The sequence below is a fragment of the Crocuta crocuta genome, unplaced genomic scaffold (genome assembly GCF_008692635.1).
Source record: "Crocuta crocuta isolate KB4526 unplaced genomic scaffold, BGI_CrCroc_1.0 scaffold323, whole genome shotgun sequence".
NCBI classification, from domain to species: Eukaryota; Metazoa; Chordata; class Mammalia; order Carnivora; family Hyaenidae; genus Crocuta; species Crocuta crocuta.
In genome coordinates this window covers 2,582,624-2,594,870 of record NW_027536465.1, presented here as the reverse complement: position 1 = coordinate 2,594,870, position 12,247 = coordinate 2,582,624, and the positions used below count along the sequence as shown (strand labels likewise).

Here is a 12,247-nt window from a genome sequence, read left to right as displayed (position 1 = left end):
TGAAGAGTGACAGGTTGTCTTCCACAAACATCATGTCCTGAGGGCTAATATCACCTGCTGGTACCCGTTGAAAGATTTGTTGTTTCTGGTATATCAGGAATTTAATTATCTTCCTCAATGTTATATCTTATACCCGCCTTCAATCTGCCCATGGCACTAACAGAAGAGGACTCAGGGCTGGGGATCTCATAGTTCCAGAAAATGAAATCCTGTCATGGAAGCTCGAACATCTTGGCCTGATTTTTAAAAAAAAATCTCTGACACTTTATTGCTGGGTCATTCTGTAGAAGTTATGTACATTTTTTTTCTAAGTCTCGGTTTTATAATTTGTAGAATGGGGATCGATAGCAGGGATCACAGAGCTATTGGGACAATTATATAAAACAGACCTGAAGTGCTTTCGGAAGGTTTCTGATACACACTAGTATGAAATTGAATAATTACTATTTGTGGCTAATTTCTGCTGTTAGCTTCTCTTCTAAGTCTTGGACTTAGGATCCTTTCTAGGTGATTCATTGTACTCTCTTCGTGTAAAGCGTTTCTCTTTATGACATAGAATTCTTTCCAGAAATCTCTGAGTGTTGGTAAATGCCCTCAACTTGGGGACTAGCACTGTAGGAAAGCCTCTAAGGAAACGTCTCCCATCCTGAGCATTATTACTAGGCCTCCCCTAGGTGAAATTATTGTAGTTGTGATGTGTCAGAGGCTTTTTTTAAGAAAAGTCATTGGATTCAAATCTTCTTTCCCATGAAGCCCAGCTTCTGGTTGAGGAGTGCAAAAGGTTGGATAAGGAACTAATAAAATCCTTTCTCCTCTAAAGGGAAGTGTGGCCTTGGGTTAACTTTCTAGCTCTCTTCAGTTGGACTCTTGATACAAGTGGAATATCAGTTGTGTTATTAGATCACAGTGCTTATGAATTACAATGACCCCTGACTGATCGTTTGCTTCTGGATTAGATGTAACTGTGAGCAAAAGATAACTTATGTGAAGCCATGGCTTTGGGTTTCCCTGGTTGTAGCACCTGAGAGTTGGGGATGTCCCCGGTGGGCACCTCAGCAACTACGGCCTATGGAATTACTATAATATCCTCACTCGAAATACTCACTTTAGAAATCTCTGTTTTCCATAAAAGCCTCTTAAACATAGAGAACAAATGGAGGGTGGCTGGAGGGGGTGTGGGTGCGAGGGCGGGCTACACGGGCAAGGGGCATTGAGGAAGATACTTGTTGGGATGAGCCCTGGGTGTTACACATAGGGAATGAATCGCTGGATTCTACTCCTGAAATCATTGTTGTGCTATTTGCTAACTAACTTGGGTGTAAATTTAAAATTAAATAAATAAATAAATAAATAAATATGTACTTCATGAATTCCTAAAGCAATGAAGAGGATGAAGGAACAGAAAGAGAATGATACTGCATTGGCCCTTTACGTCGATTCTCCTACTGGATCCTCAAAGCGATACAATACCCTAGATAGTGACTATTAGCCTCCTTTAGCAGATGCGAAAGTTAAGTTTCACAAATTAAGTGGCAGAACTGTCTGACTTTGAGGCTTTGCTTTTGAGAAACAAGATCCGGTTTTATCACCGCAAGTTTCATGGATATTAGTAGCCGGTAGTCAATAAAGGGATAGTGAGGCACATCTCAATGTTGTAAACAGCCCCTTCAATAACTTCAGACAGGTTTCTCTCCTGCAGTCCCTCTCTGAGCCTTTGATATCAAAGAGGACACTATGAATCTGCAAACAGAGGTGTGGCATACTATATGACCTCAGAGCTCATTCTGCACAGACTACCTTATGGGACTAGTATTCTGTGGCACACATATTGGGGAATCCCAGACTCTGTTATACTACCTTCCTAACTGATAAATAAATAAAAGTATGACTGAAAAAAAAATCTCTATTTTCATTTCCTCAAATTCCTGTTGGCTCTCTCATGACTCTTTCCTTAGGTAACCTCTCTAAAAATCACTACTATATACCCAAACATTAAGCTCAGACCTTTGAATTTTCACTCTACCTCTCTCTGCTCCTCCACCCAAAAACACCTTATAGTTATCCAGATAGCCACTCTATTCTTCCTCAAGGATACTCCTTCAAAATATTTTCTGCATGTACACCCCACCTTTTCAAGGAACTTATGAAAACATGCAACAAACATAAAAAGACTTTGTCTAAGTGTATACTCTCCACTCCCGCCCACCATTTTGTTACGGCTGTTTCCATAGGAAAATGAGCTCCTTTGAGTCAGACATTGACTGGGTCTTTAGCTCATTGCTTGGTCTCTTGAGTAATTCACTGGATACATTAGAAAAAAAAGAAATAAGTTAAAATCAATAACACCATGGTTTACTCACAAATGGTGGTGACAAAAATATGTAAGTTAGTGTAACAATGACAGGCACATAACCAGTATCTCTTCCGTTCCCTTCTTCAACAAATAATGCATAACAGAGAGACCCCAACGCAGAGTAAATCATGCCATTCATGATTTGCACAGCCTGTGAGAAGAGAGAGCGATCCTTATTACTAGGGTCAAATCTATCACAGGTGATTACAATATGATGACTGAAAGGTCATGACAATATCCAGCTTATCCTGGTATTTCTGAAGTAGCAATAAAAGAGTTATGTGTCAAGGAAGAAATGGCAGCCGCAAATGGATGAGGAGGTCTCCACATTTATTTAAACAGAGAGTATTTGTTTTCATTTCATAGAAATCTTCAGAGATATTTAATTTTCTAGTTGGCTCTAGTTAAATAAAGAGCAGAAGCCTATTTGTCTGTTTGGTTCAGGAGGACACACGACCCCAAGGGGGGGCGGCTATTGGCCCTGGGGACCTCCCAGGTTCTGCCTTGACGCCCCCCTTCTTTTTACAGGTGGATCTGTGAGATCAGCTCTGGCTAGCAGACGAGTTCTTATCCTTCACCACCAATCCAAAAAGGTACTTTATGACCTTGCTCTCATTCTTTCATCCACTCTCGTCACAGAATTGAACTTTGGGTATCTGTTGCTCTGCTCACTGTCATACTCTGTGCTGACTTTTGTGATTATGCTCTGGACCACGGCCCTAGGCTTTGTTCAGAAAAGCATGAAGGAAGCCTCTCCCATGGCCTCTGATTTTCTTTAACTGTTTCTCAGGGGCCATGCATGGAATCGGGCCTTATTTTCCAGATGGAGTAGAGCCACGTAGATACAGCAGTGACAAGGGAGCCTGCAACCCCTGAAGCAGGCAGCCTTTTGTTCTAGCCAGACCTTCCCCTGATTGGATGAGGCCCATCCACATTATGGAAGGCAATCTTCCTTAACTTAAAGTTCATCAATGTAAATGTTAATCTCCTCTAAAAACGCCTTCAAAGGAGGTGGTGGGGATGGGCAAAATGGGTAAGAGGGAGGGGAAGATACAGGCTTCCAGTTATGGAATGAATAAGTCATGGGAATAAAAGGTACAGCATAGGGAATATAGTCAATGGTACTATGTAGCATGATGACAGGTGCTAGCTGGCTACATTTGCAGTGAGCACAGCAATAGGTACAGACTTGTCAATCACTATGTTGTACACCTGAGACTAATGCGACATTGCATATCAACTGGTGTACTTCAAAAACAATAAATAAATAATAAAAACACATTCACAAAATTCACACCTTAAATTATGTGACCAAATATCTGGGCACCCTGTGGTGCAGGTAAGTTGACACATAAAATTCACTACCACAGAAAGACAAGAAGTGGCTATTGGGTGATGATACTCCTCTCACTTGAAGTTTACATTGAGGCAACACAAAGCCACACATTTACGGGTTACTCCTGCCTTGATCTGGCATGTGGGGGATGGCAGTTTGGGACGGGATCAAATGGACTTGCCCACTATTGCCACACTCTTCAGAATCAACTCCTTTCTGGGCCATGAATCCACTGACTTACTCTGAGTTCAGTGGAAGACTCAGGAGAGTTTAGTAGGAGGAACTCAGTAGAAGATCCTAAACCCTTTATCTTCTTTGAGGTGGTGGATCTTACTGGTAGGTCAGTGGATGGCCAGTGACAGGCCTATACCTTCTCCCACACATTGCCATGACTGCCATCCAGGCCAGATAAATAAACAAGGAGCATTCAATCCAGCTGCAAAATACCATGGCAATGGGGGATGAGGTAGAGAAAATACCATGAGCTTCCCCTTCTGTTCACCAACCCCCCATACATGAGGCTCTGCTACATTAAATTATACCCTGCATTTTGGCAGTGGGCCAAATAGCTTCCAGCCAACTGGAGATAATCATAGATTTGTTATATTGAGGATTTTCCTAGGCCATGCTTCAATTTTGCTGGCTTATATTGAAATATGTTTTGAAGCCCTACAAACATTAGTGCATAATACAAAAGGATATAGCATTCTAAGATTTAGGAGAGGTTTAGGAACACTGATATGCAATATGACCTCAGCGCTAAATATAAGGGGAGCATGTTTTGAGCCCAGTAATATCAAATGGCCACTGGCCACAGAGCTCCAGTGTCTCCAGCCTATTCTGGTTTTGGGTCCATTGCCTGAGTCTGACCACCTCATCTATTGAGCTTGTTTCAAACTGTTTACAAACAAAGGCAGAAAATAGACCTTCTCATTGCTTATGAGATTCATAACCCATCTCAGAGCATATTTGCTAAAATAGGTTGTTATGCTGTTGAACTCTTCAGAACTGGTTTGTGGATCTGTAATTTGTCTCCTGTTAGCTCTAGCCTCAGAGTGCTTTAATCAACTTTCCTTCCTTTGCGGAATTCATGGTGGGTGTGCCCAACGTCTCTTCCCTTTTATGTTAGGAAGTTGCAACACTCATCATTTATTAGCCTCAGTAGCACTTAGTCCTTACCCCCAAAGCTCTGGTCTCCAATTTTAGGGTGTATTCTTCTGACATTTTAATTAAGTTATGGCATAGAAATTGTAGAGAGTGAATGGATTCCTTTCCTGTAGAGAAATATAGAGAAAAGGTAAACTAATTATTTTTGAGAAAAAGCACTTCATATTGCAGCCTCTGGTTTTCCACTATGTTCTTTGAAAGAAGATTTGAACCAACCCACTGATATTACTCTTTGTTACGTACCTAATAACTTTCTGTCAAAAACCAAGAGCCACTTCTCAGGTGTTATGCTTCTTTCCTGGTCTTTAAATGAGACTGAGCAGTTACCTTTTGGTGTAAGTGCGCCACTCCCATTATTTTCACCTTTTCTAGGAATTACCTGCTCCCATACATCCGTAGGTTCACCCAAGTTTGGGTTTCTGGTTGCCATGTCTGGTCTTCACAAGAATGCCTCTCCATCTAGCCATAGTTGCTTGGATAACATGTGGACATCTTACTCTAATTGAGCCAATCAGAGTTCCTTTCCCAGGAAATTTGGCCCCAAGACAATATAGTCCCATTCTGGGCTCAGAAAGAAGAGTAGAGAACACCCAGAAAGAAGAGATGGAGGGAGAGGACTCCCTAAAAATTTCTAATGAGTTCTCACCTCCCTGATTCTACTAGATTTTTTAGACCTATCTCTGAAACACACCTGCATCTTTAAGACAAATTCCTCCTTATTTTAGTTAAAACTAGTGTAAGAGGATGAACATCGAGTGAGAATTTTCACAGAGTTGTAGAATAGTGGCTAGGTATTGAAGCTTAAAACAAAAGGCAATATTTTGCATCTTAAATTGATAAAATTGCCAGAGGCCATGCCTAGTAGCCTTCTCTAAGGGCTTTTGGTGGGTGATGATTCAAAGCAGCAGCTATGGTCATTTGAATTATTGTTTCTTCCTTCTCTGTTACAGAGTTATACACCTTCACATATTGCCTCATGACTTGTAGTGTCCACGCTCCACTCCATGGAAGGAATATACATATCTCCCTACCTCGCTGATATTGGATGTGACCTTGGAACATGCTTTGACTGATCCAAAGTGAAGGACATGACAGATGCCGAGCCTGATCCCAAACCTAATGAGATCTTATAAGTTTCTATCATTTCCCTCTGTTGTAAGGATATCATTTCCCAGGATTTTGCTGTATGTTAGTGTGGATCCCAGAAGGAAGACATAGAGGCAGGCCCATAGCTGACCTGCAGCATTGGACAAAACTCCCATAAGTGAAAAATAAATATTTGTCCTTAGAAGCCTGAAATGTTGTGGTTATTTTATCTGAGACCCTGGCATCAACCAACATCTCTGGGCAATAGAAGAGGAGGAGGTGGGGAGAAAGAAGACAGAATCCTGGGAAATGACATGGTGGTAAAGCTATGGGAAGATAGAGCAATCACACTCAGAGTAGGGGGTCCTTCCAGATTGTGAGACTAGCTTTAACTTCCCTATTGGTGTCTGTATTCCAGCAAATGTAGGGGCTTGCCCTCATGTTGGCTAAGCAAAGGAAGAGAGAATAGGAAAGAGATTACATGGAGGAAGTGACTGCTTAAAAAGAGAAGGCCAGGACCAAGCCATCCTTGTACACTGCAGCTGAAGGCAAAAAGTTTTGGGAGAAAGATCTGTCTGGTGTCCCTGGGCTGACAGATGAGACTGGGGCGACAGTTTTGCAGAGAATACTGTTCATATGAGGGGGAAGGGCGGATGGCAATGACAGCGAAAGAGGGGCTCACTTCTGGAAAATAGTGCTGGATTCCACAAATTCAGATGTAATCAATAGAGTAGAGAGTTTTGATAGTCAATAAAGTCTCAAACCATAAGAATAAGTGTGAACTCTGACCCATCCCAAAATAAATATCATTTCAAGCTTGGTTCCCAAAATTTACCCAACAGAAATAGAGCTTTTGGTCACCATTTAATCTCACGTGTAACCCTTGTGCCTATGCTTGGTTCTCTAGTTTTCTCTCACATGGAATCAGGAGGGTTGTTGCTGTAGAAAAACATCCATGTCTGGACATCCTCTTCTTTTTTAAAAATGTTTTTAATGTTTTTATTTATTTTTGAGAGAGAGTGAGGAAGAGAGAGAGAGAGAGAGAGAGCGAGTGAGCGCATGCGTGAGTGTGGGAGGGGCAGAGAGAGGGGGAGACCCAGAATCTGATGAAGCAGGCTCCAGGCTCTGAGCTGTCAGCACAGAGCCGTAGGCGGCGCTCTAACTCAGAACCTGAGATCATAACCTGAGCCAAAGTCAGATGCTTAACCAACTGAGCCATCCAGGTGCCCCTCTTTCTCTAATATTGACTTCATGAGTAACATAAGCCCAAATACCATATACTAAGAACTATCCCACCTAAAATACCATGGAATGAAAGTGAATTCAGTTATGTGTGCAGAACACGAAGACATTTGTTTGTATTATACAGTTTATTCAACCATCATTGAGCTCCTGAAATGTGCCCTCTACTGTGCTTACTGTCTTACAGTTAAAAGATGAGTATGACAGAAACATACCCAAAAAGTGTGGCCTATTGGTGGAACTGAAACTGATCAGAAATGACAGGAGTATCCTTTGAGAAATCCATGTTGTCACAGATAGCAAGATTTTTCTTTTTTAATGACTGAATAATATTCCACTGTATACATATTCCACATCTTCTTTATCCACTGAAAAACATTAGGTTGTTTTTCCTCTCTTGGCTTTTGTGAATATGTTGAAATGATCATAGAAGTTCAGATATCTCTTTTGAGATAGTGAATTCATATCCCTTGGGCATATACCCAGGGGTGGGATTGCAGGATTATGTGGTAGTCCTATTTTTAATTTTTTGAGGAATCCACATACTGCTTTCCATTATCTTCCCACCAACAGTGCACAAGACTTGCCTTTTCTCCGTATCCTCACCAACATTTGTTATCTCTTGTCTTTTATTTTTTAACATTTATTTATTTTTGAGAAGCAGAGAGAGACAGAATATGAGTGGGGGTGGGGCAGAGAGAGAAAGACACAGAATCCGAAGTAGGCTCTGGGCTCTGGGCTCTGAGCTGTGAGCACAGAGCCTGATGTGGGTCTAAAACTCATGAACTGTGAGATTGTGACCTGAGCTGAAGTCGGACACTTAACCAGCTGAGCCACCCAGGTGCCCCTGTCTTACCTTTTTGATGAGACATCCTAACAGGTGTGGTGTGAGATCTCATTGTGGTTTTGATTTGCATTTCCCTGATGATTAGTGGTGGCGCCCCAGAGGTATATTTCTTTTAATGTGTTACTGAATTTGATTTGCTAATATTTTGTGGAGGGTTTTTACATGTATCTTCATCAAAGATATTGGCCTATAATTTTCTTTTTTTGCGATGTCCTTATCTGGCTCTGGAAATAGGGTAATGCTGGCTCATAGAAGGAGTTTGGAAGTGTTCTTTCCTTTTCAATTTTTTTTTTTTTGAAAAGTTCATGAAGGATTTGTGTTCTTTAAATGTTTGGTAAAATTAACCAGTGAAGCTATCTGGTCCTAGACTTTTTGTTGTTTTTGGGAGATTTTTGATTACCGATTCAATCTCTTTACTCATCATTAGTCTGTTCATATGCCCTGTTTCATCATGATTCAGTCTTGGTAGGTTGTTTGTTTCAAGGAATCTAATCATTTCAGAGTACGTACTCAGGGTTACTGAGCAGTCTGTGTAAGTTAATGCATGTATAGAACTTAGAAAAGTACCTGGCAAGGTAAGCACTCAGTCATTTTTAGCTTTTTTTCTTTATATTTCCTAGAGTAACAGCAGTTTTAACAGATACTGTTTTTATTTTTTAAGATTTTATTTTTAGGTAATCTCATTACCCAACATGGGGCTCAGACTTACAACCCCGAGATCAAGAGTCACGTGCTCTACTGACTGAGCCAGCCAGCTGCCCCCAGATAGTTTTTAAACATACTAGGGTTGCAGATAATCTTCCCAGACCCAAAAGAAAAATAAAGTTTCTCTGTCCAAGAAAGGTTACAGCAAATGGGTTGTAGGATCATGGAGTGCTGGTGGAGCAGTCCGAAGTTACTTATTTTTGAGCTCTGGTCATTAAACTGAGTCTCTTTGGAAAGTGAGCCTCTGTTACAACACAGGACATTTAGTTCCTCGCCTCTCACATGAAAAAGAAAGGCTTTCAGTTTTGCTTAGCCATCACCTTCTACCACTCCTTTTTCCCGCCAGTACAGGGCACTGACCTGGCTGACTAGAATAACTGGAGATGGATGAACATCCTCTTAAACTCTCACTGTAATGTGTACAATTATCTAGGGTTTACATTGAATAAGTGATGGCAGACGGAGTCTGAGCAGTTCATTCTCTTCTGTGGGACATTTGGCTAATTGATCATCTTGAAATGTAGTGTGGACCTATCCTTAAACTAGTGATTGTAAATAACATTCAGTGCTAATTTCTGCCCTTCTTCTCTACCTGGGAAATGAATGAAACCTATAGTGCCAATCAACTCTTTGATGCCCCTTACGCCAGAAATAACCACCAGTGGGTCATAGAGCTGATGCATAATATTTGAGTCCATCTTTCATATGTATTCATGTAGATATCTATGTCTTTATATACTAGCTTGTGCTTTAAAAAAGGAAATGCACATATGCACATTTACATTTTCCTACCCCTTGGAATCAATGAAACGTATACTAACATGTTCACATTTTGTAGGCGTTCTAATCATCATTATTAACAGTTTGAGTTTTCTCTTTTGTGTATCATAATGGATTCATGGCCTTTTGTAGCCAAGTCCTTTTAAATGATGATGATTTTTATTCTTTTTTGAGGGGCTATTCAAATTGTCTCAACTTTGCTAGTGAGAGCCCCATGAACCAGGTTTCTTTGGCTTTTTTGCACTGTTTCTAACATTCTCAACAGCATTCTTGCTTTCTTTCAAGAAGAGAATATCCAGAGGTCACCTGGGTGGCTCAGTAGGTTAAGTGTCCGACTTTGGCTCAGGTCATGATCTCCCGACTCGTAGGTTCAAGCCCTGCGTAGGACTCTGTGCTGACAGCTCAGAGCCTGGGGCCTGCTTCAGATTTTGTGTCTCCCTCTCTCTCTCGCCCCTCTCCTGCCCAGGCTCTTTTTTTCTGTCTCTCAAAAATAAATAAGCACTAAAATGTTTTTTCAAAAAAAGAGAAAGAAATTAGAAAAGTGTTTGGCATATAGTAGGTATAAAATATAGCCAGGATTGTATTATTATTACTACTGTCCTAAAAGGCAAGCTCACACTCGGGATAGCCTTTCATCAAATCTGGACGGCGTGCCTAGAATGGAATGACTTCAGTCTAAGCTATGTGACTATACACAGTTCCCTTGGGGGACCCCTGGAAACACACCTCAAGGTGATAAAACACTGATCATACAAAATAGCCAAAACCAAGACTCAAGAGTATCTCATTATGGAGCTCTGAAGCATTAGCATAAAAAGAGAAAAAACAAACGTTTTCAAATAGGAGCCCGGATGGGGTCTGGGTTTATAATGGTGCCTCAAGTCACAAGGTCAACTTTCCTCCTGGCGATTACTTACTTCAAGTGACTGAGATTCTCCCAGGCGAAGCGTGGTCAGCCCCCCAGCAGTCCGAATGGGGGCGTAGGATGTGCATGGAGCTTCTCAACTCAAGTAATGTTACCGTAAAACATTCCTAGCGATGGGAGAACCCAGGACGAGGCAGTCCAGGGCCTGGCGACCTCCGACTCAGCGTGACAGGGTCTGAGTCCCAGGGGCAACCCGGCCAAGGCTCCCTACATGCCTTGCGCACAGGGCCAGAGGTGCGTGATCCTGCCCTCAATTCGGGGCCGCCCTGCCCCGGGGAGCCCGGTGGGCGCTGCTTTCTCGGTTGTGCCCCTCATCCGCAGCCTCGCGCGGTTCCAACGCTGCGGTTGTGGTNGGGGGGGGGGGGGGGGGGGGGGGGGTGGGCGCTGCGAGCCCCGCGCGGACCCCTGTGGCATGGTGGGACCCCGCAGCTCCCCTGAGCCCGCAGGCTCCCCGGTGACAGTGGGGCGGTGGGCGGACAGCGATGTCGTGTTTGCACCATGCTCTGTCCTTGGTCCTGTGCACACCCAGGGGGAGGAGGCCTGGCTTGACTCCACCCTCTGGCTGATAACTCGGCAGAGACACCCTTTTGGAGAAGCGACATCATGGAGTTCCCTGCCGCTGAGAACCTTCTACAATCCCTCCTTCCTTGCTATTGGAATAGCAATCAGCTATTCTCAGGGTATAGCACTATGTCTGGCACACAGTAAGAATGAATGAATGAATGAGGGGCGCCTGGGTGGCTCAGTCTGTTAAGACTCAGACTTCGGCTCAGGTCATGATCTCCGAATTCAGGAGTTCAAGCCCTCCATCGGGCTCTGCGCTGACAGCTCAGAGCCTGGAGCCTGATTCAGATCCTGTGTCTCCCTCTCTCTCTGTCTCTCATCAACATTACGCTCCTGCCTGTCTCCATCTTGTTATGATCAGCCTCCTTTGGAGAACTTGCCCATGTTCCCTTCCTCCCTCCCTTCCATCATTCCTTCCTCCCTAGAGCACGTGTTGTTAGCACGTGTTACTGCATATCCAGGCAAGCCTCATTGCAATAACTCCTGTGTCTGAGCTCTAGGAACTCTGTTTCTTTACAACTTATTTCTGGAAAACAGAATAAGGGGCTGCTAGCCCTAAGTTTTCATTCTGACATGGTGTTTATAGCAACCACTGTGTGAGCCATTAGAGCACGGATGTTGCCACCTTCTTTCCAGAATGAAGAAAGTCTTTTCCAGAGGATGTGACCACATCAGGGTTTTTCTCCCCGGTCCATCTGGTCATGAGTGTGCATGACACCTGGGACCCGCAGTGGGTCTGTGAACCCTGAACACTCAGTGAAACAGATCTTGGGCTCTTTTCATCAGCAGCACAAGCCACATGAAGGAAATGTTTCCTTGGGCTCCCAGTTTTGAGAGAAATCATTGTTTCCTGTACTGATTTTCAAAACTATTGCAAAAGAATTACTACTCTTAAGATCCTCTTCCTATTTGAAGGTCAATGTGCCTTTAAGCTTCCTTTTAATTCCCAAATGTTTATTTTTGAAAGAGCGAGAGACAGAGCACAAGTGGGGGAGGGGCAGAGAGAGGAAGACACAGAATCCAAAACAGGCTCCAGGCTCTGATTTGACAACACAGAACCCAACTTGGGGCTCAAACCCACAACCTGTGAGATCATGACCTAACCCAAAGTCAGATGCTTAACCAACTGAGCCACCCACACACCCCCAGTAAAAGAAGTTTCAAAACTTAAAGGCAGTGGGTCCTGGGTGGCTCAGTTGGTTAAGTATCTGACTCTTGGTTTCCTCTCAGGTCATGATTTCA

General features: G+C 42.9%; 1 protein-coding gene across 4 annotated transcripts in view; it reads right to left on the bottom strand.

Moving 5' to 3' along the window:
• The window catches only part of LOC144218829 (membrane-spanning 4-domains subfamily A member 6A-like), a 40,265-nt gene extending 29,513 nt beyond the window's left edge, over nucleotides 1-10,752 (bottom strand). For all 4 annotated transcript variants that reach the window (XR_013331272.1, XR_013331271.1, XM_077748803.1 and 1 more), the window contains exons 1-3: nucleotides 10,434-10,752; nucleotides 4,869-4,963; nucleotides 2,361-2,504 (exon numbers count right to left, since the gene is read on the bottom strand). Coding sequence is in view for 2 of the 4 variants with exons in the window: in XM_077748803.1 (XP_077604929.1) it covers nucleotides 2,361-2,504; nucleotides 4,869-4,913 (189 nt within the window). In the remaining 2 variants the exon portion in view is untranslated. The remainder of the gene's footprint in view (nucleotides 1-2,360; nucleotides 2,505-4,868; nucleotides 4,964-10,433) is intronic.
• Nucleotides 10,753-12,247: the final 1,495 nt, after the last annotated feature.